Genomic DNA, 27,100 nt, shown 5'->3' on the forward strand with positions numbered 1-27,100 from the left:
TTACGCCGTTAAAGACTTGATGGATGACTATTTACTTAAATTCATTTCGCCTACCTACTCTAGCAGGCTCTAGCAAAACATGAACGTCCAGGGGCTCGTTCCTAACTCATGTGGACTCGTTCCTCGACATGCCTATTTGACTCCAAACTCCATACCCGACTGTTTTTACCCAAACCGTTCACAAGGATGGAGATGGTAACCATTACCTGTGACAGAAAAAGCACACGCTTGCTGCTGATCTACATAACCTGGCAGTTATTCGAAGTCGACGGTTGTTGTGACGTCGGTGCGGTGACTGTGTGCTGCCACTCGAGGTGCTCCTGATATGCCACCATGTCTTCGTACCCGAGATCCGGCCTGTAGGCGTCCTCCTCATCATACTGCTCCTGGGGTTCTGTCGAGTCTTCCTCGCAGTAGGGGCACAGTAGGCCGGCCAGCCAGTCTCGGGGTTGCGGCGCTACGTGGTTGGCGATGGCAACTGGCGCAAACACAACCTGCTTCTCCTGATGACCCGATAAGCTGAAACCTGTCGCCTGCCAGTGGGGGTTGTTTGTCGTTGGCGACAAGGTCAGGATGGGAGAAGCGGCGGCCTCCTGAAACGACCGGATCGAGGGCATATTCTCAAGGTCTTCCCATATAATGTGGCCGTCGCAGTAGTCGCACACAAACGCAATGTCTCGATCGCCGAATCGCTTGAACGACCCGACAGTGTTGCACAGCCGCAGCTCTTCCTGGTACCTCCGCACATACTCTGCTTCATCCGGGACTGTCCGGTTGTCTCTCCATTCGCGCTGCTTCCTATGGACGAGGAATGCGCCCAGACACCGTGAAGAGCCTTCCTTCTCCGAGTTGAATATTCTTTGCGCCGCTCGGCATTGCGCTCTGTGTAGTCTTCGCTGGAGGTCGTGTGTCTCGCGTACCCATATTGACTCGATCTTGCCGCCGGAGCGACTCCAGTATCTTAGGTTTTCTATATGCGAGTTGAATCGAGTCTGTAGACTTCTCAATTCCTGGATGGATTCATCTAAGGGAAACGTAAGCCGGAGAGCTTCACGGTGATCACACCTCCAATCAACCTACATTTGCGGTCGCTCTCGTAGTAAATCTGGCCGTTGACCAGAGGCGACAGATCTTGAAAGTCCTTCTTGGCCTCGTCGAGCACCTTGGCCAGGGCGCGGACCTGCTCGTGCTCGTCGGGGCCCCAGAGGGTCTTGTCGGCCAGGCTGAGTATGCGCAGTCCCTCGGCGACTAGCTTCGCAATGGCCGCAAGCAGTGAGCCGACCGAGTCGAGGCTGCTCATGGTTCGGAGGAACCGGGGATTTGCGCCCGGGGGTTGACTCTTGGTCGGCGGCCTCGGGGTCCTCCCAATGACCGGGAGCGGAGGCGCGGGGTCGCGTGTGATGTATCGGAGCTGAAGGAAGCCCGGGACCTCTTGAGGAAAAGTAGGTAATTATCGTCGACCGTAGGTGTATCGTGGCCGGAGGGAGGGAGCAAGATCAGAGACTCCAACCTCTACTCAAATCACCGTCGTCGTCGCGGGGCGAGGGACAGAAGCGACTGGGGACCGCACATGGGCGTCGTCGGCTCGAACCGGTCTCCGGTTCGAAAGGGCGGGAGCTTCGAGCAGACAGAAAGAGGACAGAGCTGTTTAATAGAACCAAGGCATGAGGCTGAGTACCTGGCAGCGACGTGGGGCGGGCATACGAAATCGCAGGTAGCGGAGCGTAGGTTTTTGCCGAAGCCAGATATGGAGATGTGGTGTCCTTGAAGGGTCAGCGGCAGGGGGTCCCGTCCGCCGTCAGAGTGTCCCTGGGAGAGTGTATCGTGAGAGATGGCGTCGGCCCCGGTGAGGCTGTGCAAAAGAATGTTACTGGGTTGCTCGGGAGAGGACGTCCACTTTGAGGGCGGGAAACAAGGAGAATCCAACGGTGAAGCTTGGCGGGAGGATAAGATCTGCCTCTAAAGGGTCCAGACAACAACGTGACCACCTGTTTCCAACTGTTGATCCAACATCGAGCTCCTCCGCAATATGACGGAATGGGAACCGACCGACTGTGGCTCGGTTTCACTTCATGTTTGTGGCTCCCCTGACTCTCGTTGGAGGGCCCGTAATGCTAGGTTGTCGCGTCCCTGAGAATCCCCCCTGTAGTGACTCCGCCATGACGCTGCCGGTGGATCCAAACGGGCTGTGAGGGCGGGCCGGGGACCTACCTAGCTTGAACGGTCAATCGTTAATTCGACTGTTCCGGAGAGTTACGAGAAGAGACAAGAGACGAGGTGGATTTTATGAAGAATTTGGAGTGTAAATATTGACGTCGTAAAGATGGAATTTTGTATATGATGTAAATACATGGTATTTATACAACAAACGGAGAGGGCGCAGTCAGAAGAACCCAACATCCACACCCAATGCAATCCTGGGAACTCCTATCAACATGGTTACTAACAAGTGTCATCTATTACAGAATCCCATCATTGACTGCCACCCACAACCCCCAATGCATTCAGAGCAAGTTTCCAACACTCATATTCACTTGCGCTTCTTGGCTTTGCCGGTATCGGCACCACTGGCCTTGGCCTCAACCTTGGCCTCGACCTTCTTGATATCCTCAGCCAACACCTCCTTGGCCTCATCCTTGGCCTTCTTCTCATCCTCCGCCTCATCCTCACCACCCTGGCCAAACTCGTTGACACGAGAGTAGTCAATCCTGTATGCCCATCGCTGGTAAATGTACACGAAGAAGATGATGTCGTCACGGAAGGTAGCCAGGCGATGCAGGATGGGCATCTTGATGGTAAAGGCAAACAGGTCGTCGATAAAGGTGTTGAGGAACTTGTACATCATGGCCTTGGCGGGCATGTGCGCAACGCTCTTGAGGCGGTAGTTGATGTACAGCGAGGGGACCATCATCAGGAATCCGTAGGCGTAGACGGATCCCACCAGGGTTGTGATGATGTATGAGTACCACGACTTGTGAGAATCATAGATGAGCGAGTATATGCCATAGGCAATCAGGAGAGGAACGCCAGCAATGTACATATACTTGAAGGCGATCTCGTCGTACTCCTTGGTCTTCTCCTCAGTCTCGGTCAGCTTCTGTTTGTCCTCAAAGGTGACCGTGTATGGGAGGAATGATCCGGGTGCGCCGGGACGGACGCGCACGTTGACGACGGTTGTAATCTTCCAGAACTCAATGACGATACCGACGACCTGGCTACCCAGGATCATCCAGCTGGTGTTTTGCGAGTTGTCCAGGAGATAGAGGAAGATGACGGTTTGCATGAAGACGTTGGCCAGAATGGAGCGAACCGAGATACCGACATTGTCCTTCTTCTTGCGGTAGTGAGCAATATCAGATCCGAAAGCAAGCGTCTCGAGAATCATGTGCAGGACGCTGACCACGATGGTGACGCCGAGCAAGTAAGGGTTTGAGTCAAGGAAAACCTCCTTGATCATCTCAATCTCGGTACCGTCGCCACCGCCAGGGAGAGAGGCTCCGAAAGCAGCCTGTCGGGCAGACTCCTTGGAGTTGGTCTCAAGAGTGGCCATGAGCTGGAACTGCCAGCCGGCCAGGTTGCCAAGGTCAATACGCAGGGGAAGTTCCTTGACTGTGTCGTTGAGAAGAGTCATCTGGTTTGTGAGTTGCCAAAAGTTGTTGATGAACAGAACGGGATCTATCATGTTAGTCTTTAGGTCAGCAGAGGGCGTAAGGATACCACGTACAATACCAGCCGTTCTGGCCGGATCCGTCTCGGGCACCAGTGGCCTCCAGGCGCATGTATTGTCGGATTTGAGCACCCATCATGCTAAATTCCTTGACGCCCAGGTCAGGGACGAAGGAAAAGGTTGCATTGGGATGGTAGTAGTTGGCGATGACAGGACCAGTTGCCTTTTCCTCCTCGGTCAACTCCTCGACAGGAGCCGGAAGATCCTCGAGCAGGTTTCGCGTCTTTGCAACTTTCTTCTTGGGAAGGTACTGAGTCAGAGGCCATGTAAAGTGATAGGCCTTGGCAGTATCGAAACCAGGCTGCTTAGGGTCAAGGTTGCTCCCGGTAAGACCAACGTAGAAGTGGCCCCAGAGGGTGCCATTGTGCTGGACAGCTGGGGGAACGGTAAACGTTGTCTCAACGGTTCGCTTGTCGGACTTGTTGCTGAGGTGGAAATCCTTCTCCTGCAAGACGACATACTCGTCGGCGGTCTCGGAGATGGGGGTGGGGTTGAACGACTGCGACAGGGTCACGACGATGTCGACGTGGCTGTCCTGAGGCCAGATGGGCGCAACGTTCTTGGGGAACGCACGATACGTGGCGCCCTCGTTGAGCTCCTTGGGTCGAAGCTCAAACGGAGGAATGCCCTCTGTGTTCCCGGGGACCTTGATGATCTCGCCCGTCTCGGGGTGGCTGATGGGGACGGCTCGCTGGTCCTTCTTGGTGGCGTAGTTGAGGGCCATGTTGAAGCCAAAGTAGATGGCGCCGCCGAGGAGAAGCTTGTTAAAGTTGAATCCCTGCGTGTAACGATCGCGATTAGCTTGTTATCCATGGTCGAGGTCTCTTGACCTCTGTTTGCGACAACTTACACCTCCTCCTTGCTGCTCCCCTTGGCCAGCTTGCCTCTGGGGCAAGACCTGTGCTTCGGCCATGGTTTGGATTGTCGCTCGTGATCCAGTCGCAAGGTGTTGCAAAGACCTGATCGAGGCAAACTGAATGGCCGGACGAACGATACCTTGAAGTCGAAAGGTCAAGGTTGTTGGTTGTCGCGCCTCGGGCAAGATGTGTCAAGTTGTCGCAATGGAAATCCCCTCGCCTCATGCCTCCTGAGGAAAGTGGCTAACCTTGGGGTAGGTGACGTGCTGGGGCTGCCTCGGCCCGCGAATCAGCGATTGGCTGGTTGCCACGTCTCGCCTGCGCTGGCCGTTGTCGGCGTTGCTCTGTACCACGTTGAGGCGACGAGCTACAGCGTACGTCCACTGTCGTTCAGGGCATCATGGGTCCCCGCCTTCACCGGTCCAGCAGCCTAGGTGGCCATCACCAAGCGAGTCGTCAACCATCCATGACGAGCCCCGCCATTCGACGCTTCAACCAACGTCTGGCTTCGCAATGGAACTTCTGGACAATGTAACAGGCTCCTGGACTAGGCTCTGCTAGGCATCGCTCCTCTGTGCTAGTTAAGTTGAGAGAATGGACTGTACATTCCCGTGTCCAGCTGACCTCTTCCGGTGATGGCATTGTCCACTCGCAGAGCCAATGCTGATCTTTCGCTGTTACACCACTGACATGACAATCCCGAGCGGCATGGCTGCAATAATGGGAGACCTGGCATGGGCATGGGGGGCCAAAAGCTCCGAATCCCGATAGGCGTGTCGTGTCTTAACTCTGGACTTGCCCGACTATATAAACTTGTCTGAATCTCAACTTTGTCCCAACTCTCTTTCTTCTTTTTGTTTCTTTTTTCTTGGGGTTTGATCTAGCTTCTCTCTCTTGAACTTTCTCGTCGTAACCCTCGCCACAGCATAGCGCTCTGACTAATAAGAGGAATTATTCCTACGGTTCTCAACCACCTCGTCATTTATTCTTCAACTTCTACACCGTACACAACACTATTCCAACTGACCGCAACTCAGTTTGAACAAACTTGACTTTATTTTGAAACCTTTTTGTTCTCTTGGCACATACACTTCTAACCTGTCTTTACACCGACACAACTCAACAACTAGCAACTCATCATGACTGCGGACAACATCACCCCGGAGGCCATTGTCTCCCAGAACGGTTCTTCAAACGGCCAGCCCCGTACCAAGATCTGCGTCTACTGCGGTGCTGCCCCTGGTGCCAGCCCTGCTCACATTGAAGCCGCCCGCGCCCTGGGGAGGGCCATGGCCGAAAACAACATCGATCTAGGTGAGTCACTCTCCGGACTAGACCCATAAGAGCCCCGGCTTCAAGGCCCGGCACCGGTCGGTTCCGACCGATTCACCGGCGGCTTCTTTCGGGACTTTTATAAATCCCTGTTATCATTTGGAAACTAACATAGAGAATAGTTTATGGAGGTGGTACCGTCGGCCTCATGGGCGAGGTTGCCAAGACTCTCTGCTCAATCAATGGCCCAGAGTCTGTCCACGGCATCATCCCCGAGGCGCTCGTCAAGTACGAGAGGGACGGCACCTATGGTACCGTCAACAAGCACAACCATATTGTCCCTGAAGAGTCCGTCTACGGCCGGACAACTGTGGTCAAGGACATGCACACGCGAAAGAAGCTCATGGCTGAAGAGGTCTTTGCCGGTGGCCCCGGTAGTGGCTTTGTCGGTCTGAGCGGTGGCTTCGGTACTATGGAGGAGATCTTTGAGACCACCACCTGGAACCAGCTTGGCATCCATAGCCGTGGTATTGTGCTCCTCAACATTGAGGGCTACTGGGACGGCATTGTCCAGTGGATGGACCGTGCCGCCCAGGAGGGCTTTGTCAAGCCCGCCAACAAGAATATTCTGGTCACCGCTGACACCCCCGAGGGCGCTATTCAGGCCCTACGCGACTACAAGGTGTCGGACGCCATCTACCAGCTTCAATGGGGTAATCAGTAGACAGGTGGGATAGACAGGCGCCAGCGTTTTGGGATTGGGTTTGGATATGGGCCAGACGGTCAGGCGTTATGACGGGTGACTTTTACATATGGTGACTCTACTCCACAATCAAGGACGGGATATATAGACTGGCGCTCCCATGAATAGATGAACTCATGACAAATGACTTGCCTCGACGTTAGACCCACGAAATGCTGCCTTGCAGCCTGTAATTGTACATGATCTATTTAGCTAGCAACCCGACGCCATGTGTATCCCCTCCATCATGGTGATGCATCTAGCTGTCAACCTCCATAACCTCACCCTCGCCCTCGCCCTCCTCTCCGCCGCCTTGGCTTTCACCAACGCTCTCAATCCATGGCTGCACCTCGAATCCGTCGTAAAGCTTGAAAGGCTCGACCTTCTTCTTTCCGTCCACTGTGTTGATGCCCACCACGCCGACTGATGTGTTCTCCACCGTCAGCTCCTTGTCTTGCACCAGACTCTCCTTCAGAGCCTTGAGACCATGCTTAATCAGGTCCTCTCTCGAACAGTCGGCAAATTCATCGATGTTGCGCTCCAGGTATGTCCGGGCCATCTGGCTGCGCGCGCCAATGGCAAAAGCGAGCATCTCCTCTGTCATGCCCGAGGGCTGGAACTCGAACAGGTGGGGTCCGCGCTCGTCAACGCCGGCGACGAGCAGGCCGACGCCGTACGGTCGCTTTCCGTACATCTGGGTGTTCATCTGGGCCTTCTCACCAATCATGTCGACGAGGGAGCGGAGAGGGATGGCGCGGCCGTAGGTGAGTCGGTGGCCTAGGCACTGCTGCTTCATAAAGTTGGAGAGGACGCGGGCGTCAGAGGTGAGGCCAGCGATGGCGATACCGGCGTGTTCGTCAATGGTAAAGAGCTTCTTCTGGTACGATGAGAGCTCCTCGGCGTTGCGCTGTGGGGGCAAGGTTAGATACAGGCTGCTGGTTGACGTGATGCGGGCGCAGGAGGAGATGGATGTACCTTGACGGCGCAGAGCACTGCATGGGTCTTGCTGGCGATTCCGACGACGACTGAACCTTGCTTGACTGCCTCGGCAGCATACTCGATCTGGAATATTCGGCCCTGGGGCGAGCTTGGGAAGGTCAGCTTGTTGGAGATACCGGGTGAAGCTAACGACGAGCTTAGGTGACGTACAAGGTAACCGAGTCGTTGTCGTAGTTGTTTCTGAACATGGTGAAGGATCAGCTGCTCGAGCAGCGTCGCGAGGGATCTGGGGTCGGTAGTCGGATACACGGGCGTTGGTGATGGAAGATGTAGAGCTTCGTTTGGGCGTAGGTTTATGGGGTTGTTACTGGAGGTCGGGATGGAGTTGAGGTGGTCAAGCGTCAAGCACCAGGCAGCTCAAGCTTCGTCGCCTGGTTGCGCTGGGACCTGCAGCCTCCCTTTCTGCCGTGGATACGCCGACACACCGCCTTCCTGATTTGGGAGCTTCCATGATGACATGGAGATGCTTTTTTCTCCGTTGCAAAGCATCCAATGCGACAAGAATTGGACTAAAGCATTCACTTACTGGCTGATGGCCATTTCTGTTAGTTTAGGCCTTCTGTTGTCACATATAGAACCGTGGTCCAATGCGTGTCTATCCTTTTCCTTGCCCTGCCTTGGCTACTACAGCAAACCCCCCATCAAACAGCCCTGCAACGTCAAACCCCATGTCAAAGCACAGGCTTTTGCTTGCTCTAGCTCCAAGACCCCTCACAACCCATCCTCTTGTATAAAAATCATGTCAATATAAATGGCTCTGATTGCTTGGTTAAAACCCCCCCAAAGTGCCTCCGAGGCCGGCCTTGGGACATCCCACGCTCTCGACGCCCCTGGTGCGGAGTCAATTGAACCGGCAGAGGCCCAGCGAATAAAGACTGCAGTTTACCAACGGCATTTCTCCCTTGACTAATAATTGCGCAGTGTAAGAGACAGAAGGAAAGATTCCAAAGTGAAAATCTTGGCGTGGCCTCACTCCTCTTTTCGCAACCTTTGATATCACTCGATTAACCGCTTAGAGTCACCCGTTGAGCTTCTCCCGTGAGGTCTTTTCCTATTGGATGACTCACTGTACCTTTTGGTGACCTTGACTTTGTCCAAAACTCCATCTTTTCCGCTTTCTCTTCTTCACGTACCCAATTCATCCACGCTTCTTCTGAAACCAACCAACAATGCCTTCCAGATCTGAAATCACATACTTTGGCGCAGGCCCTGCGCTTCTGCCTACTGATGTGCTTGAGACTGCCGCAGAGGCCCTTCTGTCGTATAACGGGACAGGATTGGGCATTGCAGAACATTCTCATCGTTCTGAGCTGGCGACCAACATCCTCAACGAGGCCAAGGCAGACCTTGCCTCCTACCTCGACATTCCCGAGGACTATGAAGTTCTCTTCATGCAGGGTGGCGGTACCGGAGAGTTCTCGGCCACCATGTACAACCTTGTTGGTGCGTGGGTGACCAAGAAGAAGGCCCAGATCGTCGCCTCCGTCAACAAGCCCGAGGACGACCCTCTTGTGGAGCAGGAGCTCCGAAATGCCGTCGACAAGGAGCTCAAGGTGGATTACATCGTCACTGGTGGCTGGTCGCAGAAGGCTTCCGAGGAGGCCAAGCGACTTCTTGGTCCTGAGCACGTCAACATTGTTGCCGATGCTCGCAAGGTCAACGATGGCAAGTATGGCAAGATCCCTGAGGAGAGCACCTGGAGCCTCTCCAAGGATGCTGCTCTGGTCTACTACTGCGACAACGAGACTGTGGATGGTGTCGAGTTCCCTGCCTTCCCCAAGTCTCTGACTCCCGGACCTGATGGTAATGGCCCTATCGTGGTGGCCGACATGTCTTCCAACATCCTCTCTCGACGAATTCCTGTCAAGAACTACTCCGTCATCTTCTTCGGAGCCCAGAAGAACCTCGGCTGCACTGGTGTCACTGTTGTCATCATCAAGAAGAGCCTCCTCCCTCCCCAGACTTCTCAGCCTTCCGCTCCTCTTCTCAGGAAACTTGGTCTTCCTATTCCTCCCATCATCTTCCAGTACGAGACTATTGCCAAGAACAACAGTCTCTACAACACACTCAGCATCTTTGAGTGAGTATTCGGTAAAAACTGAGCTAATTGTTTAGCTGACTTGGATTTAGTGTCTACATTGCTGGCCAGGTTCTCAAGAAGCTGCTACGCACTTATTCCAACAAGGTTGACGGCCAGGAGGCCGTGGCCGTCAAGAAGTCCGACCTCATCTATGCCGCACTCGAGGCCCACCCCGACGTGTACAGAATTGTCCCCGACAAGTCTGTCCGCTCAAGGATGAACATCTGCTTCCGCGTCACTAAGAACGGCGACACTGATGCGACTGAGAAGACCTTCCTGAAGGAGGCCACCAGCCTGGGCCTGACTGGTCTCAAGGGTCACCGCAGCGTCGGCGGTATTCGTGCCAGCAACTACAACTCGATTCCCTTGGAGGGTGCTGAGAAGCTTGCCAAGTTTATCGAGACTTTTGCTTCTTCTTGAGTGGTGGTATTGGAATAGGTGAATGAAGTAGGGTAGGTGAGAGAGTTGTGAAACGAGGATGAAGGAAAAGGTAGTCAACCCAAAACGGGTGCTAAATTCAACATATTTAGCACATTTATCAGGCATAGGATACAATTATTAAATCAAATTAAAATTTTAACACATAATTTTCGTGCTATAAACTCTGGTTTGGGGGTGAGAGCTTGAGGGCTTCGACATGATGCGTAGCGGTGCTGCGGCGGGCTGGGCCGCTCTAACGTCTTGACCTCAGGTCTCGTGCACTGTGAAAAGTTGGGTGAGCTCCGTCCCGCAAAACACCTCAAGATTTATCATCCTCATCAACAGTAACCATCTCAGCAGCCAATGTCTTGCTTCGTTTTAATACTCTGATTACTCATTTAATCTCCTAGATTTCATTCTCGCTCATGCTCAGGCGCAGTCTCCGTCTGAGGAGACTCAATTGCGCCCCGACAGCCTCCCGATTCTCAGTTCCAGCCACAAGCTACCGATTTCATCCCACCTTATTATCACCAAAAAGTTGGCCCAGCCTCAGGCTTTCGAGACCCTTCTCACAGCACTCATGGCATACTCATCAATACGATGATACTGCTAGACTCCCAGATGTAGATGACACCATATATGCCCTGTCGACCGCTCAGGGCCGAGCTGGCATTGCTGTGATTCGCATATCAGGCCCATCATGTCTTGAAGTAAGCCGTCGTCAACACCGCTCTAATAGCCGTGCTAACTCGAACATCTAGATTTACAAGGAGCTCTGTCCGTCAAAACCGCTACCAAAGCCAAGGTATGCAACTGTGAGATCTCTTTATGACCCACAGCCTGCTAGAGACGGACCCATCGTCCTAGACTCGGAAGCCCTCATCCTTTACTTCCCCAGCCCAAAGACGGTAACGGGCGAAGATGTCCTAGAACTACATGTCCATGGCGGAGCGGCTACCGTCAAGGCAGTGCTATCCGCGATCCCACGATGCTCCACAGCCCAGCGTATCCGATACGCCGAGCCTGGCGAGTTCACCAAGCGCGCCTTTTTCAACGACCGGCTCGACCTTGCTCAGATCGAATCCCTGAGCGACACGCTCGCCGCAGAGACGGAGCAGCAGCGCCGTGCGGCTGTACGCGGCAACTCGGGAGCTCTGGGTCGCCAATACGAGGCGTGGAGGGAACAGCTGCTGCTCGCACGAGGGGAGATTGAGGCGCTGATCGACTTTTCCGAGGATCAGCACTTTGATGAGTCTCAGGCAGACTTGCTGCACAATGTAACGACTCAGGTCGCAAGGATGCTACACAGTATCGAGCTACATGAGCAGGGAAGCCAGCGGAGCGAGCTCCTCAGGAATGGGATCCGAATCGCGCTGCTGGGGCCGCCCAATGTCGGAAAGTCGTCCCTCATGAACCTCATTGTCGGACGGGAGGCATCCATCGTGTCCGGGGAGGCTGGCACGACCCGGGACATCATTGAGGCCAGCCTGGACATCCGTGGCTATTTATGTTCGTTTGCGGACACGGCAGGATTTCGCTCCAACGGTTCTGGGACGATCAACGGGGATGGTGGTGGCGCAATTGGGGCCGTGGAAGAGGAGGGAATCCGGCGAGCGAAGCAAAAGGCCATGGATTCAGACCTGGTCATCGTGCTGGCGTCGGTTGAAGATGGTCCTGGAGGATCATTTCTGCAGTACGATGAGGAAACTCTGGACCTGGCTGCGGGGGCCGAAGATTGTCTTATTGTGGTCAACAAGCGTGACGCAGTTGACGCTGGGCAGTTTGAGAAGCTCGTCGAGGAATTCCGTCGGACCGTCTCTGAAAAGGCCCCCAAGCTAGCGGCGGCTGAGCTCGTGTCCATCTCGTGTAAGGAGGCTCAGACGTTGGGATCGGAGAGCAAGGACCCAGGCGGCGTCCAAGCGGTGATGGACCAGCTCGTGGGGTCCTTTGAGAAGATGACATCCATGCCCGTCGATCTCCAGGATCTGCTGGGGGTCACGGAGCGGCAGCGGCAGCTCCTGGTCAAGTGCCGGGGTCACCTGCAAGACTTCATGGCCGAGGCCACACCGGAGGAGGAGGGCATGGATGCGGACACGGTGCTCGCGGCCGAGTACCTCCGGTACGCCGCGGACTGCCTTGCCCGAATCACGGGACGCGGGGAATTCGGGGACGTGGAGGATGTGCTTGGGGTTATTTTCGAGAAGTAAGTTCTGACGAGGAGGAGGCTATGTTTGCATGATTATAGGAGATGAGGATGCTGACTCGTGACTCTGCTAGGTTCTGTGTTGGTAAATGAGCGAAGGAAGCTGGCCAGGAACAAGGAAGTTGATAAAAATGTGAACAATGTTGCTCTATCTTAAAGACAAAAATTCTATATCTCCCGATCTAATAAGAAAAAAAAAAACGCCGCCCTATGCAGATTTGATGAAGAGAACGAGACAAAATGCTAATGTCTAAAAAAAGGAGCGAACCGAGACCACCAGGGTTTATCCAATCGCCATAGCAAGAATCGAAAAAGGGAATGAAGTAGAGAGAAAAGAAAAAGCAAGGATGAAGGAGAGATGCTAGTTTTTTCGCTTTCCGCCCGATGTAATGCTGCGCCATGCTTTGAGATTCCGTCTTTGTCTTGCCTTGCCCAAATGAATCCTTCGCTATGCTTTATCCAGAATTATGATGCCATGGAAAAAAAAGAAGGCAGAAAGATGCCTGAAAACTCCGTCCCAATGCTTTGGTTGAAAATGCTTCAGTTTGAACGCCCGTCTATGCGAATGCTTGCGCTTGTCTTTCTTTGTATAGAGAGTTGAAATAGAGAGGGAACAAGGATTACTCGTCGTCGTCATTGGGACCGTTGTAACCCGAGCGACCCTTGTTGCCCTCCGAGTCGTCGTCGCTGGGGCCGTTGTAGCCAGAGCGGCCAAAGTCGGCGCCCTGAGGACCGTTGTAGCCGGATCGGCCGCTGCGTCCGTTGGAGTCGTCGTCACCGTCCTTGTTGTAGCCGGATCGGCCGAAGGAGAGGGTTGTGGGAGCAAAGGTGAGAGTGAAGGCAGCCATTGTATTTGTTGTGAGGTTGTTTAGGATGAGGAGTTGGATGGTTATTGTGAGTGTTGTAGTTGTGAGTGTGGTTGTTGTGGTTGTTGTGAATGTAGTTGTTGTAGTGGTGAGTGTGGTATTAAGTTTATTGTGTGTAAGTAAGTGGATGATTGAAGCTGTAGATGATGATGATTTCGAACAACAAACTCTGGAGGAGACGACGAGGTTATATAGAAATGGTCCTCTACGAAAAAAAGAGGCGTCGTCATATGTACTGGGTATACATCGCATGCTACTGCTGCTGCTGCGGTTCCATCCCAAGACCATGGAAAGCGGCTGACGCCTAATCGTGTGTCCTTCAACTCTTTCCCTTCCCCTAGGCAAATGCGCCGCCCACACACTCTCACCGGCCGGCGATCAACGCACGGAAGACGGAAATTCTCCACTACGGGCTTCCAAACTAAGCAACAAAGTTCCCCCCCTGCCCATTTCTGACGGAAGCGGTCATCAAGAGAGTGAACGAGAGAGAAACAAGAGAGCAAGGACCCCTAGCTGCGCCATGTCGGCGATGCTGACAGGGGTCGCCTCGGAGCCGTGAGTGGTCAGAAACCGTCGTAGGGCTGAGGAACAAGACTCGGGAGATCAAATGTTACCCCCTTCCGAGTCAGCCTTTTGGAGGGTGTGTCGGTTCAGCCACCCGACGGGGGACCGTTGCCGGGTGTGTAATGATAGAGTAGTTGCCTGCTTACGGGAGGCGTGGCAGGGACAATGCCATCCCCATCAGCCACAGCCTCAAATTAGCCCCTGATCCTTGTACCTCACGGAGCAGGCTTCAAGCCGCCGGGGGAATAGATGAGAGGAAGAAGTAAAGGATCATGATTGACGGCCGTATCACGGACGAGTATACGCGAAACAATACGACTCCCCATGTCAATTCTGCGCTCGATTTCTCCCTAAACGGCAACACACACACACTTATCATGACCCATGTATTGTAACGTCCCAGCAATCTGGAATTGGGTTCCGTCGCACATTACGCAGTGCTTCACTCCATTTCAAAGACGACGTCATCAAGTCGAATTGGGGGGCATGTGATATCTAACATTTGTAAACCTCCTTCTTCTTTTTCAAGGCGAGCGAGCGCGCGGCCGATTTGGAATTTAGAACGTCTTGTCAATTTAGGTATAACCGAGCGCCATTCGTGTTTTCAAATCAAGGTCGTATTCTAAAATGTCTTGGATTTTCGTGTATTTCCAACAATAAAAGAAAAGCAAAGAAATTAAACGAAACAAATGTTCCTATGAGTTCCTATTCGTCAAATGAGACTCAACACTGTAGCCTGAAATCAAAGGCCCATGACGACCGTGAGAAGATGAGTAACATTCTCTCTGACCGTTTGGCGTGCATTGCATCGGCCAAGCCCGTGATCCACCGAAACGGATTCCCGCCTTTTTGGATACCCGAAAGTCTGCCCCCCGGATTTCCACTTTGGATGTTTGACATGATCGCCGAGTCATAATACGGCGGTTCCTTGACTTGCATATTTCTCATTTTCGGATATCATCCACAATTTATTTGGCCAGGTGAGTCATCCCGGCTCGCAAAAACGAAACGTCAAGAACAGTCAGCCGCAGTAGATAATGTCTTGGTACCTTTTGTCTCTGATTACGAGGCAAGGCAATCAATCCGCGGGGGGTTACTATAATGAAACGTCACTTTTGCTGGTGACAATCCAGTCTAGTCATCTTTCCGCAGTTCGTTCGTGTCCTTTCTCGGCATCCATGGCAAGCAAGCCCAAGAACTCTCGGCCGAGTCTGATGCCACCATTGGATCCGGCTCTTCATCTTTCCGTGTGGCATCTCTATCTCGGGGACCCAAACCAGTCATCACGGGCCTCCCGGTGCCATGGGCCGCCCCCTTAGTGTCCAAGCCATCCATGTCCTGCCCGGATGTTCTCACCTCCCGCCCTTTATCCCGATTATCCTGACCGGGGTTTGGTCGATGCTGACCGAGATCTATGGTACCGCCTGTAATTGGCCGGGTCACCGAAGGGGGGCCGCATGCTTCGCGGCTGTTGAGAGTCAAACCGCCAAGAGAACAAATCATGGTGCCATGTCTCAGGCAGCAACTGCTTGCAAAAATACGTACTCGTGCATTTACGAGAAAAAGTGTACAATTCCAATCACAACTTCATTCTGTCCTTCTTCACAAAAAAATCATCAGTTCAAGGCATTCCAGCACTCGCACAATGCCCCATGCGCCGCCCAGCCACAAACCTCGCAAAGAAACACAAGGAAATGACCCGTTTCGTCGCTAGCACATGGCTAAGCGCCTTAAAAATAGACGGTTGGACTGTCATTGGCCGACAAGCGCGCCTACCTGACATTGATGACAGGACCCCACAAGCCCTGGCTTTTTGCACAGCCCCTCCCCAAAGATGCTTCAACCAAACAGATGGGCAAGATTGTTTCAACCAACTTTTCCCCTTTCAACGCCAAGTACCCCGTCACGAACCACGAGGCGTTCTTCCCAAGTCAGCCTTGCGACCCTGGCACACGCCCCCCGTACCACCCGCGAACCCTCGCTCTCCTGTCAGCCGGGCTGCCTCTGAGACACGCCAGATCTTTTGACTCTGGCGTCTGTCTACCTTCGGCCGCGGCGTCTGATGTTGGTTTCGCTTGGCTTTCGACTAAACGAAGCAAGCCCCTTGTCCCGGGAAGGATTCCCAGCGCCGGCTAGCATCCCCCGAGCGGAAACCCGTTTGGAATGTTTTTTCGCTTGCGCCAATCAGCCGCCCCCTCGAGGTCGAGAATAGCAGCACCCACTAACGCACCTTTGACGCCCACCATCTACAACGTTCTCAGGAACTGAACCTCTTTCTTTTCTGAAGATCCCTTTAGCTTCGGCAGAGTTTCCAGGAACGGTCGAATTCGCAGGCTTACATTACATGTCTCTCCACCGGCCGACCGTTCCAGACCCGGAGCTGGAATCGTCAAGTTCAAAGTACCTGCATGACATGCATACATGATATTCTTGTCCTCACTCATCATCATCATCAGAGCCGTTTTCCCCGTTGATATGATGCCGCTGACGTTTGATCCCCATCATCAACAACTCGGGCCTTTTTCAACAGAGTTCCACTAACAGTCCTTGGAGCCTCGACCCAAGGACTCTTGACAGCCTGTCGATCAAGGACGTCGGCGAGATCAGAGTCGCCGATCTGCAACCATCAGAGCATCGATCTGCGTAGGATGCTAGAGGGAGTGGGATGCCACACACGCATCTCATCTCAAGTGAGACATGCACAACTGCCGAGTACCTCTGAAATTGCCTAAACGGGCAGCTTATTTCCATCACATCCAAAAGCCCCCAGCATGTCACATGGTTCAGGGATGCGGAGCGACCCGCCGCTGGAATGTTTGATGCTGTGCCTTGTGGCTAATCAGCACTCGTCGTCTTGGCTTTGACATCTATCGTCTACCATATACGCACCCCGTTCCCAAGGGGTGCCACTGTCAGCCTTACACGGCCACGTTCACGCCTCCCCAGGTCTCACAGCTCGTCCCTCACAGGGGCGGCTCCCTCGTCACTGGGGTCCTCCATAGCCATGATCTTGACCACTAGGCTGGTCCATCCGGTGAAATGCTGCGTCCGCTGCCCGGCCCCCGTGTCCGGGTTGTACTGCTCCCACGCGAAGCCCGTCTCCTCCCAGCTCTTGTACACCGTGTCGACAAGGTTCTTACGCAGCCGCGAGAAGAGATCCTTGGCCTTGGCCCTGTAGGGCCCTTCCTGCGTGGCAACGTTCTAGCAAGCAAAATCGAGATTAGTAAACTGTATTAGATGGTACGTTACGGCGGGAGGAATGCTTACGCGTAGCTGAGACACGGCGAGATAGTTGATGGGCATCCACACGGGGCTGCGCCAGTAGTTCTCCTTGGTGCCGTAGAGCTCGTCCTGCTTGCTCAGACTGCGGATTCCGTGGGGGCTGAAGAGGTGCTCCTCATCACCAATAAGATCTAGTATCTTGCCGAGCTTGGGGTCGTCCGGCTTCATCAAGCCGACGAGGAAGGGGAACAGGGAAATGTATCCCTTGTGGCATACGAGGGTGTGCTCCTCGTATTCGTCGATCGTCGCATCGCAATAGCAGCCCTGCTCTTCAGACCAGTGAAGATCATTGAGGTTGTGCTCAATGGCTACCAGGTTCTTCCTGTACTCGTCCACATCCTCAGCCATGCCGAGGGCGTCGGCAATGCTCATCAAGGACTTTGTCATGAGGCCGACCCAGGACATGAGATCGACATGGAGCTCGCCCGGGTGAGGAGGCTGGGCCCGCGGGTAGTCATCCAGGCCGCTGGTAAGGATGTGTGCCTCGGTGCGGCCCCTCCAACGGTATGCCTCCTTGGTTGAGTACGCCTCACGGTCGTAGCTTTTGATATCACCGCGCTGCGTCTTGCGGAACCAGTCATACTGGCGTCGGAGGAGAGGATACAACTTTCGCAGGTAGCTCTCACCAATCTCAAGGTTGTCGAGATGGGCCGTCTGCAGGGGGTCGGCAGTAGTAATCTGCTCCTTCTCGGCAGGCTGAGTGCCATTGGCCGCGCGAAGGCGCTCCATGAAGCCCTCAATGATGAGGAACAGCGTCGGAGGGTTGGCATAGTGGGGATACTGGACCTGGAACTCAGCCGGGACCTTGCTACGGGCCTCGTGTCCAAGGATCTGCTCACGAGCGATCCAGCCGTCGTCGTCCATGGTGTTGTACCAGCTCTTGACAATCTCAAGGGTGAGATCTATATCCCAGTCGGCGATTGGGATGAGATGGAAACCCTCGTCCCATAGGAAGCCGCGGGGGAAGAATGGGCGAGATGGGACGCTGGTGAAGAGCTCGTATGGGCCTTCGAGGTCCTGCTTCTTACGCGCCATGGCCTCGGCAGCCTCCTCCCAGAATCCTTCATTCTCCTCCTCGTATTCAGACGCATAGGATCGGTCGATGATCTGGTGGCCGTGGAAGTATCCAATACCGCCAACGAGGTTGGAGAACATGCTTTTGCCAAACTTGCGGTACTTTTCACTCTTGAAGGGCGCCTTGAGCTCAAAGGTCCTCGCGAATCGCTCCTTGAAGGTCTCGGAGACCTTTGTGATCTGCTCGGTGACGTCGGCAGAGGTGTACTCCTCCCCAGAAGAGCCGGATGAAAAAATGACGTCGAACTCAAAAGGACCCTCAAACGTCTTTTGGACAATCTGCACGTTGCCCTTGCCTGGCTTGTGCTCGATACGGTAGACTTGCCATGGGGGAGGAGGATCAGCCTGGTCCGCGTTCTCCTGGACAGGTTTGACGGCGTCTTGGAGGTGCTTGAACACAACCGCCTTGCCCTGCCAGCTAATCTCAGGGGTGGCATCAGAGCTCATGACGAGAGTCGTGTCTCCGTGTCTGTCCTCAAGTAGCTTGTGGCCTTTCTTAGGGTGCTTTCCCTTGCCCTTTGTGACCAGGAGCTTGTAGTCACCTAGCGTCTTGGAGTTGCCCTTGAAGTTGACGTCTCCGTCAAATCCAAACTCGTCACCCTCGCCCTCGGCCTCGAGCTCGCCCTCTCCGTCCTGGGCAATGTAGTAGAATAGCATGGTCTTGGTGTTCTTGGGAGCATCAGCCCTCAACTCGCCCTTGATCCTAGCAGCCCAGCTGCCTCCGTGGTTACCACCCGGGATCTTGACAAAGGTTGTGGTGAGATCAATCTTGTTGCCCTCATCATGAATAGACTGCACGCCTCCAATGCGAGCATCATACTCATCCCACCCGTAGCCATGAATATCCTCCCCTTGCTCACAGGTATACCGGAATCCTATGATCTCAAAATTAGTCATGAAACTCCAACAACGGCCCGCTCCCGCATACCGTTCTGAATATCCCTAAAGTCGTCAACCTTCCCCCACATGAGGCCCGTCCACAACGCATCTGGCGTCCTGGGTCGCACGCCAAAGTAGAGGTTGGACTTGTAAGGGCCCCAGAAGAGACTCTGGTTGTTTTGACGGCCAATCTCTGTGGTGAGCACCGACGAGGCCTCATCGGTGGCTGAGGCGCCCAAGACGAGTGCCGCCGACACCCATTGGGCTATTCTCACCATGATGGAGGGTGAAACTCTTATTTATCGAATATCAGAGATTGAATCCTGAGCAGAAAATCAACGTAAATGACGCTAAAAGAGATTGTGCTGCGGCATCCGGTGCGCTTGACATGAGAGCCTCTAGAGAACACGTTTGAGCTGGGGTTTGATATGACGACGCAAGGCTGAAGGTCGGTCTTGGCGGTGGAGAGCTCTGGCCAATGAAAGATAGTCACCAGCCACCGCCACTGTTTAGCCAGCCCCATGTGTGACTCCACTCTTGATGGTTTCTTCTCAGCCTCCCCCAGATTGATGCCTTCAACTTTGCACTCCTCATCTTGACGACTCTATCTTCACAACATTCACACAAGAACCTCGTAAATCCAAATAAAAGCAACACATATACAACATGGGCGACTCCCGAAGAAACCGTCGGCCAGACAGCCGTCAGATGTGGGATGAATCCGACCGTCGCGACAGGCGTGGAGGCCCACGAGATCGAGACAGGGACAACAACGACCGTGACAGGAGAGGATATAGGGATCGATCGCGGGAGAGGCGTGGTGGATACAGGGACCGCTCGAGGTCTCCGGATAGAAGGCACAGAGATCGCGACGGTGATAGGAACCGGCCGAGGAACAGAGGCCCGCGATATCATGACGATAGGCGAGACCAACGGAGAGATGATGATGATGGACCTCGGTATCGTCGTGATGATGATGGCGATCGAAGAGGTATGCAACTCCCCTTGACTCAAAAATACATTCAACTAACATGTCCAGCCAAACCTCGTCGCTCCGCATCCCCAAGTACCCGCAGTCCCTCCCACGACACAACATCCCTCCCAACCCGCACCCGCCCCGACAACAAGCGCGAACAACAACCCCCCAACATGTCCTTCAACGTCTCCAACAAATCCCCTCCGCGCCGTGACGACGCCCCCGAGGGAGACGAGATGGACGCCGAAGACGACGAAATGGCAGCCATGCAGGCCATGATGGGCTTTGGAGGGTTCGGAACTACAAAGAACAAAAAGGTGGCGGGTAACAATGCTGGAGGTGTGAGCAAGGAGAAAAAGACAGAGTATCGGCAGTATATGAATCGACAGGGTGGATTCAACCGACCGCTGAGTCCTGGGCGATGAGGAAAGGAAAAAGGATGTTTTTTTGGGGGTCATTATGAATTTTATGATATCCGTTGTGTGGTGTTGAGCGTACGAGACTGCATCCTCAGATTGGCGTTGGGAGGACATAGCAATAATTCAAGCATAACTGTCAATGTTGAAAATAAGGCTACTCTGTATGTAAGCCTTCAGTGACACAACGAGTGCCATCTCAGTCTCGAGATCATGAGAACACGAGATATTCTTTTTTATCAATGACGACCCTAAAAGAAACCATCAGCCTCAACATCACGAACAGACAAGACATCACATCATGACTTTAAAAGCTTTCAAACTGTCTTGAAACAAATCTTCCGCTGTATGTACTAGTGTAGACATTACGTATAGCGCGTGCAATACATACCATCGCGGTCCCTCCCCTCCCGAGAAACAGGTTCCGACACCATGATATGCATCTCGATTCAAGCAACTCCCTTCTCGTCCTCTCCTTTCCCGTGTCATGCCTTTTCCCCTTCCTCAGCCGGGGCTTGGGCTTCGCTGGCCGTTGCCGCTGTAGGTGTCGGTAGGTCATCCTCGACGGGCACTTGTTCCGGCTTGGCCTCCTCTTTAACCTCTTCCTTGGCTTCTGCCTTTGGTTCCTCCTTGATTTCCTCCTTTGGTTCTTCCTTTGGTGGTTCCTCTTTGGACTCTTCCTTGGGATCTTCCTTGAGATCATCCGCATGACTTGCATTCATCTTCTCTCTCCGTCTCCTTCTTAACCTCCTCTCTTCTTCAGCTGTTTGCCTTCTCGCCTTTCGAAGACTTTCTCTCCTCTCAGGGTCGTTCTCGTCTGCCCCGTCTCCACCACGCATGCCTTGGAGCAGAGCCGCAGCTCGGTCCGCAACATCATCTCCACCCTCACGAGGTGATGATACGCCAGGGCTGAGCGTAGATCCATCCTCGTCGATAGCAGGCTCCTTGTTCTTCAGAACAGCCTCCGCCTCGGGTATCTCGTTGAGATCTGGTATCTTTTGCCCTGATGCGACCCGAACTTGGTGCCTGTCCTTGAGTCGTGCTCGCCGTCTTCGGTCTCTCTGATCCCGAGTCTGGGGCGCGGCTGCACGCAGCTTCTCCAACAGCGAGTCCATGGCGCCCGTGTTGGACGGTGATACTGGGCCGCCCTCGGTGCCCGTATTGTTGATCTTGAGTTGAGCGTGCTTCCGCTTCATCGAAGCCTCGTTGCGCTTCCTCGTCTCCTCCATCTGGACGTTCTTCTCTCGTGACTTCTTCCATTCGCCCACGAACAATGCCAGCTTGGCAAAGAAGTCTCTCCGTGCACCATCATCAGCAGGGTCTTCGCCGTAAAACACCATGATGTCCTTGTATGTCTTCATCATCTCCTCCAGGTACAGCTCCATCTGCTCAGCCTTCCTCCTGGCATCCTTCATAATTCGCTGGACGACTTGGCTGACTCGGTCCTCGGGGTGGAACTTCTTGGGATCGCTCAGGTTGCCGCTGTCTAGTGACATCTGGATGTTTCGAATGTTGTCAATGTACCTCTTGCAATCCGACTGAAGCTGCTCGATGTTGATCTTCTGTACTGTCATGACACCGTTGATATCATCGGCGAAGCCCTCCCACTCGGGATACTGGTTTCGCACAATGCGCTCCACCAGATCTGCCAGTGTCGACTGGTTCTTATCATCCTTGACCATGCCCAGTCTGGCCAGTGAGCTCAGCTTGAAACCGCGGGCCTGCTTGTTGGCGTCGTTCATGTAGTTACCGATATCCAAAATGAGACCAAGAACGTTCATGAGAGAAACGGAATCACGGAGTGACTCTGAAACCGTGACAACTTGTCTGACCTTCTCGTTGATCTCGTCGTACTCTTGCTCAAAGCTTCTAGTAAGAGCAAGAGCCCTCATTCGGCTCTTCCAGTAATGATGTAGCTCAAATGCAGTGTAAAGGTACAGCTGATCTTGGCGTGTGAGCTCTGCAGGATCTTGCTCGCGGGTCTGGCTCTTGGCTTCGGGACCTGTCCAGTCCTTGCTGTACGGCGCCATTTGCTTGGATGTGTTGTCGGGGATGTTGCACAAGTCGTCCTTTTGCAAAAAGTCCATCACCACAGGGTTGTCTAGAATCTCCGTGTCGCAGTGGATGATCATCTGTACGACCTTTTCTACAGAATGCTGAGAAAACTTGGCAAAGGCAATTTCTACATCTCGTCAGTATTCGAATCAAACACATATAAGTAAGGCACTCACCATAAGCCTTTCGAAGATCAGAAGAAATGATTTGCTTCTTATCATCCTTCTTAGAGCCGCTTCCAATGCCAATCTTCTTGATCTCCTTGGCCAAGAACAACTTTTCAACCTCGTCCAGAATACCCTTCTTGCTGAGCTCCTGGTACTTCTCCTCTCGGGCCTCAGCAGAGGGGGTGTGGGCTGCCCAGTGACTGGTCTCGGGGGCGTCGACCTTGTCCCAATGCAGAGCCTTGAGCTTCTTCTTGGGACGAACAACGGGCAGGCCAATGCCGGGAGCGGGCGCAAATGCGGGCTGCCTCGACAAGAAGTGTCCAGACATGGCACCACCAGGCATCGGGGGAGGCGGAGGTGGTGGCATACCTGGGGCGCCAGGCATTGGGGGAGGAGGAGGGGGCGGAGGAGGTCCAGCGGCTGACGTTGGTGATAGCATGCCCGGTAGTGGAGGGGGAGGTGGCGGCGGAGGTGGTGGAGGAGCTCCCGGCATCTGACCCGGCATGGGCGGAGGCGGAGGAGGTGGAGGAGGTGGTGGTGCTCCGGGTATTTGGCCGGGCATGGGTGGGGGAGGCGGCGGCGGAGGCGGAGGGGGGCCAGCACCCGTAACTTGGATCTTCGGAGCATCGCCCTCGGGAGGCGTAATAGGGGATGAGGTCTCCATGCTTGGGTGAGAGGGGCCAGTAGCAGTGTTGTCATCCTCAGAATCGCTGGCATCGTACTTCTTGACCTTGGAGCCAATCTCACCAAGGAGACCAGCCTGTTGCCTGGGGTCAATAGTCGGCCGCTTCATCTCAATAATCCTGGGCTTCTCAAAGACAACACCATCCTCGCCCTCGGTCTCATCACCCTCATCGATAACCTCGCCATCCGATCTCCTAATAGGCTTGCGAGGGATCTTGGTGTTACGGCGAATGCTACCCAAAACACTGTTGGTAAAGTCCCTGGGTGGCGTTCCACCACCAGGGGGCGTCGAAGGTCTGCCGTCCATCTCTTCACGGAGGGCTCGAAGTCGGTCTGAAGGCCCGACAGCGTCTCCCCAGACACGGCCTTCAAGCTTGTACTGCGTCTTCTGACGCTCAATCTGCATCTGAAGCCGCTCCATGAGGCGATCACGGTCCAGAATCCCTTGCATGCGAGAAGCGTCGACCTCACCAATCGCTCCAGGGGCACCAGTCGCAGATTTGGCGCTGGCAGTGGGCTTGACCGACTTGGAAGCAGCGATATCCTGCGCGTCTCGAAGCATGAGATATAATTCTCTCGTTTCTAACTCGTAACGCTGGGCTTCCTTGGTTCGCATAGTTTGCATGCTATCCATCTCAGCCTTGAGTCCGTCCGCCTGTCGCTTTTGAGCATCAATAAATCGAGACTGCTCCTCCAATTGCCTTTGCAGCTTGGCAACAAGTCCATCGGCTCCCAACTCGAGCCTGGCCTTCATCTCATCACGCTCGGCCATAGCGGCCTCGGCAATCTGCCGCGATTCAAGAGCTTCATCCTGTGCTTGTCTGGCCTCCGAGTCTGTATGCAACTTGTCGAGCAGACTCTGGACAGTAAAGTTCAGACTCTGCTTCAGGTCCATGTTGGGCAACCGCCGATCCATGGCAACGTAGCTCAGCATGGAATCAACTAGCTGGAACATGCGTAGACGCTCTTCGCCATCATTAGAGCGAATGAGAAGCAGATGCTGAAGAGCCGAGACAAAGTAATCTTGTGTCTTGGTGCCGTAGAGACGCTGCTGGATAGCATCGACGATCTGAGCGGGATCTGTCAGATCCTTGACTTCAGCCTCAACATTGTCCTTCATGCTGCTGTTCTCTCGCTCGAGCATATCCTCATAGTCAATGGCTTCGTTTGTCCGGAAGCGCTCGATCTGCTTGTCCAGGAGGTCATATTGGAAACCCTCCATCTTGGTCAAGATGCGCTTGATACCGGTTGCCGTAAACTGAGCCCGGATATGGATCCTCAACTCCAAATCCTTCTCCGGAGAGTCGATAATCATGTTGACGAGCATGAGAGTCGCAACGGCATATTCCATGAGCAGGTTCTCCATGCCGATACCGCCAGTCCTCAGTTCTTCGCTCGCACCGACCAAGCTACCCATCTTGCCGCGGCCATCGATAGTAACCTCCACCAAGCGCATCCAGGCGTCGAACCGACCATTTTCTCCAGCCTGTGACTTGACTTCGTCCAGGGCCTGAATCACCTTGAGGTGGCCTTCGGCATTCTCTCCCCAGGTACATAGGAAAGTGATGATTTCGCTGACCAGTTTTCGGGTGGTGAGACGAGGAGAAATGAGCGAGGTGGCGAGGGCGACTATGACTTTCTGGTGAACCAAGGCATCGTCGGCTCCAAACTTGTTGTTCATGAGCGCCTTGACACACTTGATAATGTCGTACTCGCGGTCTAGGTTCTTGTCGATCCGGCCATTGTCCTGGGCAGGCCCCGTTGCTGTCTTGCGGTTGATCTTAAGCAGCAAGGTCATCAGGGCGACCTGTCCCTGGCATTCGACGAATCTCTTAACCCAGCCGATTTGTTGGGTTCGCAGGTTGACCTCCAGACTTCCCATGCCCTTCGTGTCGAGTCGATCCTCCATAACACGTCGGACATACCATTCGGGGGTTCCCTCCTCATCCGAGTAGGTGGTGATATCGGGGGCAGCATATTGGTTTGGACGCGCTGTCTGTCGGCGCTTTTGCTCGCCCTGCCACTCGGTGAGTCGATCTTGATAGAGAAGTGTCCACTTCTTCTGAGCTGGATATGCCATCATCTGCCTCCTGGCCTGCTCGGGCAGGTTGTGCCATCCTCGCTTCTGCATTAGTTGGAGGAACATCTGCTCTACCACGTTATCGTCATCTGGCTTCGGAAAGTAGAATTGGCCGCCTTGTGATTCCCCGAGGGGACTGGTAGCAGGACCTGGGGATGGGAATTTGGTGATTCGGTGCGAGTCGCGGTTCGAGTAGTGTGAGGCGGCATAGGAGCTCTGAGAGGACGCACTGGGCATTGCTGGATTTGGTGAGCGCGATATCCTGACATCATGATGGTCTGCAGTACCTGAGAAGACGCTGAGGTTGTCGGCCGAGCCCCGGGCTGTGGAAGACATGTACGAATCATAACGGGGGGTATGTGGTTGGTTAATAGAGCTGGCTGAGCTTCCCCTCGGGGGAGGGCCCCATTGTTGATATTGGGCTTGGCCCCCCTTGGAAGCCATGGTAACGTTGTTGTTGTAGCCTGAAGGAGGCTGCTGCTGACGCCCAGGAGAGTACGCACCAGACTGACTGGTCCCGTCCCAGCTGGGATATTGGTGAAAGTCCATGCCGTTCTTGTTTAGGTGGTGTGGAAGAGGCTCGCGGCGCACGGGCATCTGCTCGCCTTTGGGTAGGTATTCGACGGGTATCGGAGAACGCGAGCCATTTGGCACGCTGTCGTAGGGGATAGAGGTTATCACACCGGCCATCTGGTTGATGCCTCCATCCGGGGAGCCGGGGCGATCAATCGAGACGGCCGACGACTCCCGTCTGTGCCTCGATGACCGGAAGCTGGCGGCGTCGTCTGAGGGGTATCTGGACTCTTCCGTGTAGCGCTTGTCCTTGTGCTTACTCCGGGAGAAGATGGACCGTCCGCCAGAGGACTGCCTCGACTTGTCGGCGGACGACATGGCGGTGGAGCGGTCGTGACCGCGGCCGAGGTGGAAGCGGAGTCTTTACTCGCGATCGTGTTGTTGCCGGTCGATGACGGTGTCGATATCGATATCGCAACGGTGGAGGAAGGGGAATCTGAGAAACGGCGACGGACGACTGAAAGCAACGAAATTCGAGCGCGGCGACGTCTACCAGTTGAAACACGTGAACAAGGCGATGTGCTGGCCCAGGGCCGCTCGCTTCATGGGGGGCACGACGTCGCAGTCCGCGGGGACGCAACAATCAAAGCAACTTTTGAAGTGACGGGCGATGGGAGGTCCGAGTTTTGGTGGGAGGGGTTGAACCTCGAAATCGAAATCGGCCGGTTGAGTGGAGGGCTTGGGTGGTTTTTGAAACCCCGATCGGTCGCGGCAGTGTGGGATGTCGAGTCGGATTCGCCGTGGGCTGCGGGAGGATTGGAGAGGGATAGGGAGGGCGAGACAATGCGGCTCCCGGGCTGAAGCGGTGTTGTCTCAACGAGACGAGTCGAGTAGGTGGTGCTGCAACGAAGCTGCCGGGTCGTGGGTCGAGTCGGGTGCGTGCAATGCAATAAGGAGCGGATGCCGCACGTAGCACGTAAGAACTGGAGAGGTAAAAAGGACTGGGATGGTTCGGTTTCGGTGTGGTCTTTGTGGTTTGGTTTGTTCGTCTATGATCAGGGATCTGCTGGGTCTGGCTCTCAAGGGTCACGACCAAGATTAATGCGGATTGGCTTATGGGTTTATGGGGATGATGGGACCGAATATTGGCTAGCCGCCGCTTGGAGCGCTGAAGGCGGTCGCTGACTGGGCGCTGAAGAGGGGGGGTCTCTCATTGGGGACCAGGGCCATCTATCAGGGGAAGT

The 27,100-nt window shown here is 54.3% G+C and overlaps 9 protein-coding genes across 9 annotated transcripts; 4 read left to right on the plus strand and 5 right to left on the minus strand.

The window, feature by feature from the left end:
- Positions 1-3: 3 nt before the first annotated feature.
- On the minus strand, positions 4-1,577 carry NECHADRAFT_105377 (uncharacterized protein). The gene is made up of 2 exons (XM_003050522.1): positions 1,081-1,577; positions 4-1,024 (listed from the first exon to the last, which is right to left on the minus strand). Exons 1-2 carry the CDS (start codon positions 1,298-1,300, stop codon positions 240-242), a joined length of 1,005 nt encoding a protein of 334 aa, XP_003050568.1. The 5' UTR covers positions 1,301-1,577; the 3' UTR covers positions 4-239.
- A 760-nt stretch (positions 1,578-2,337) lies between these two features.
- NECHADRAFT_63771 (uncharacterized protein) lies at positions 2,338-4,750 on the minus strand. The gene is made up of 3 exons (XM_003050523.1): positions 4,578-4,750; positions 3,725-4,505; positions 2,338-3,675 (listed from the first exon to the last, which is right to left on the minus strand). Exons 1-3 carry the CDS (start codon positions 4,638-4,640, stop codon positions 2,531-2,533), a joined length of 1,989 nt encoding a protein of 662 aa, XP_003050569.1. The 5' UTR covers positions 4,641-4,750; the 3' UTR covers positions 2,338-2,530.
- A 714-nt stretch (positions 4,751-5,464) lies between these two features.
- Positions 5,465-6,740, plus strand: NECHADRAFT_63772 (uncharacterized protein). The gene is made up of 2 exons (XM_003050128.1): positions 5,465-5,898; positions 6,039-6,740. The coding sequence occupies exons 1-2, from the start codon at positions 5,724-5,726 to the stop codon at positions 6,578-6,580; spliced, it is 717 nt and encodes a 238-aa protein (XP_003050174.1). The 5' UTR covers positions 5,465-5,723; the 3' UTR covers positions 6,581-6,740.
- A 22-nt stretch (positions 6,741-6,762) lies between these two features.
- Positions 6,763-7,864, minus strand: NECHADRAFT_63774 (uncharacterized protein). Its single transcript, XM_003050524.1, has 3 exons — positions 7,748-7,864; positions 7,574-7,685; positions 6,763-7,505 (listed from the first exon to the last, which is right to left on the minus strand). Exons 1-3 carry the CDS (start codon positions 7,783-7,785, stop codon positions 6,858-6,860), a joined length of 798 nt encoding a protein of 265 aa, XP_003050570.1. The 5' UTR covers positions 7,786-7,864; the 3' UTR covers positions 6,763-6,857.
- A 902-nt stretch (positions 7,865-8,766) lies between these two features.
- Positions 8,767-10,255, plus strand: NECHADRAFT_101712 (uncharacterized protein; the record flags this gene model as incomplete). Its single annotated transcript, XM_003050129.1, has 2 exons — positions 8,767-9,677; positions 9,728-10,255. The coding sequence occupies 2 exons, from the start codon at positions 8,767-8,769 to the stop codon at positions 10,095-10,097; spliced, it is 1,281 nt and encodes a 426-aa protein (XP_003050175.1). The 3' UTR covers positions 10,098-10,255.
- Positions 10,256-10,522: 267 nt separating this feature from the next.
- Positions 10,523-12,393, plus strand: NECHADRAFT_96380 (uncharacterized protein; the record flags this gene model as incomplete). Its single annotated transcript, XM_003050130.1, has 3 exons — positions 10,523-10,541; positions 11,019-12,300; positions 12,375-12,393. 3 exons carry the CDS (start codon positions 10,523-10,525, stop codon positions 12,391-12,393), a joined length of 1,320 nt encoding a protein of 439 aa, XP_003050176.1.
- Positions 12,394-16,679: 4,286 nt separating this feature from the next.
- Positions 16,680-19,243, minus strand: NECHADRAFT_96381 (glycoside hydrolase family 63; the record flags this gene model as incomplete). Its single annotated transcript, XM_003050525.1, has 3 exons — positions 16,680-16,931; positions 16,998-18,961; positions 19,015-19,243. 3 exons carry the CDS (start codon positions 19,241-19,243, stop codon positions 16,680-16,682), a joined length of 2,445 nt encoding a protein of 814 aa, XP_003050571.1.
- Positions 19,244-19,616: 373 nt separating this feature from the next.
- On the plus strand, positions 19,617-20,509 carry NECHADRAFT_101713 (uncharacterized protein). The gene is made up of 2 exons (XM_003050131.1): positions 19,617-19,956; positions 20,005-20,509. Exons 1-2 carry the CDS (start codon positions 19,632-19,634, stop codon positions 20,364-20,366), a joined length of 687 nt encoding a protein of 228 aa, XP_003050177.1. The 5' UTR covers positions 19,617-19,631; the 3' UTR covers positions 20,367-20,509.
- Positions 20,510-20,842: 333 nt separating this feature from the next.
- On the minus strand, positions 20,843-26,234 carry NECHADRAFT_48879 (uncharacterized protein; the record flags this gene model as incomplete). Its single annotated transcript, XM_003050526.1, has 3 exons — positions 20,843-22,539; positions 22,589-25,582; positions 25,631-26,234. The coding sequence occupies 3 exons, from the start codon at positions 26,232-26,234 to the stop codon at positions 20,843-20,845; spliced, it is 5,295 nt and encodes a 1,764-aa protein (XP_003050572.1).
- Between the last annotated feature and the right edge of the window lie 866 nt (positions 26,235-27,100).

Source organism: Fusarium vanettenii (assembly GCF_000151355.1).
Source record: "Fusarium vanettenii 77-13-4 chromosome 9 genomic scaffold NECHAsca_6_chr9_2_0, whole genome shotgun sequence".
Taxonomy (NCBI): domain Eukaryota; kingdom Fungi; phylum Ascomycota; class Sordariomycetes; order Hypocreales; family Nectriaceae; genus Fusarium; species Fusarium vanettenii.

Coding starts and splice junctions, on each gene's coding strand:
- NECHADRAFT_63774 (XM_003050524.1), bottom strand. CDS start 7,785: ATGTTCAGAAACAACTACGACAACGACTCGGTTACCTT. Junction 7,686..7,747: donor GACAACGACTCGGTTACCTT/GTACGTCACCTA, acceptor GACCTTCCCAAG/CTCGCCCCAGGGCCGAATAT. Junction 7,506..7,573: donor CAGTGCTCTGCGCCGTCAAG/GTACATCCATCT, acceptor TTGCCCCCACAG/CGCAACGCCGAGGAGCTCTC.
- NECHADRAFT_101713 (XM_003050131.1), top strand. CDS start 19,632: ATGGGCGACTCCCGAAGAAACCGTCGGCCAGACAGCCGTCAGATGTGG. Junction 19,957..20,004: donor TGATGATGGCGATCGAAGAG/GTATGCAACTCC, acceptor TAACATGTCCAG/CCAAACCTCGTCGCTCCGCA.
- NECHADRAFT_105377 (XM_003050522.1), bottom strand. CDS start 1,300: ATGAGCAGCCTCGACTCGGTCGGCTCACTGCTTGCGGCCATTGCGAAG. Junction 1,025..1,080: donor CTACGAGAGCGACCGCAAAT/GTAGGTTGATTG, acceptor CGTTTCCCTTAG/ATGAATCCATCCAGGAATTG.
- NECHADRAFT_63772 (XM_003050128.1), top strand. CDS start 5,724: ATGACTGCGGACAACATCACCCCGGAGGCCATTGTCTCCCAGAACGGT. Junction 5,899..6,038: donor CGAAAACAACATCGATCTAG/GTGAGTCACTCT, acceptor CATAGAGAATAG/TTTATGGAGGTGGTACCGTC.
- NECHADRAFT_63771 (XM_003050523.1), bottom strand. CDS start 4,640: ATGGCCGAAGCACAGGTCTTGCCCCAGAGGCAAGCTGGCCAAGGGGAG. Junction 4,506..4,577: donor GGGAGCAGCAAGGAGGAGGT/GTAAGTTGTCGC, acceptor CGTTACACGCAG/GGATTCAACTTTAACAAGCT. Junction 3,676..3,724: donor CGGCCAGAACGGCTGGTATT/GTACGTGGTATC, acceptor CTAACATGATAG/ATCCCGTTCTGTTCATCAAC.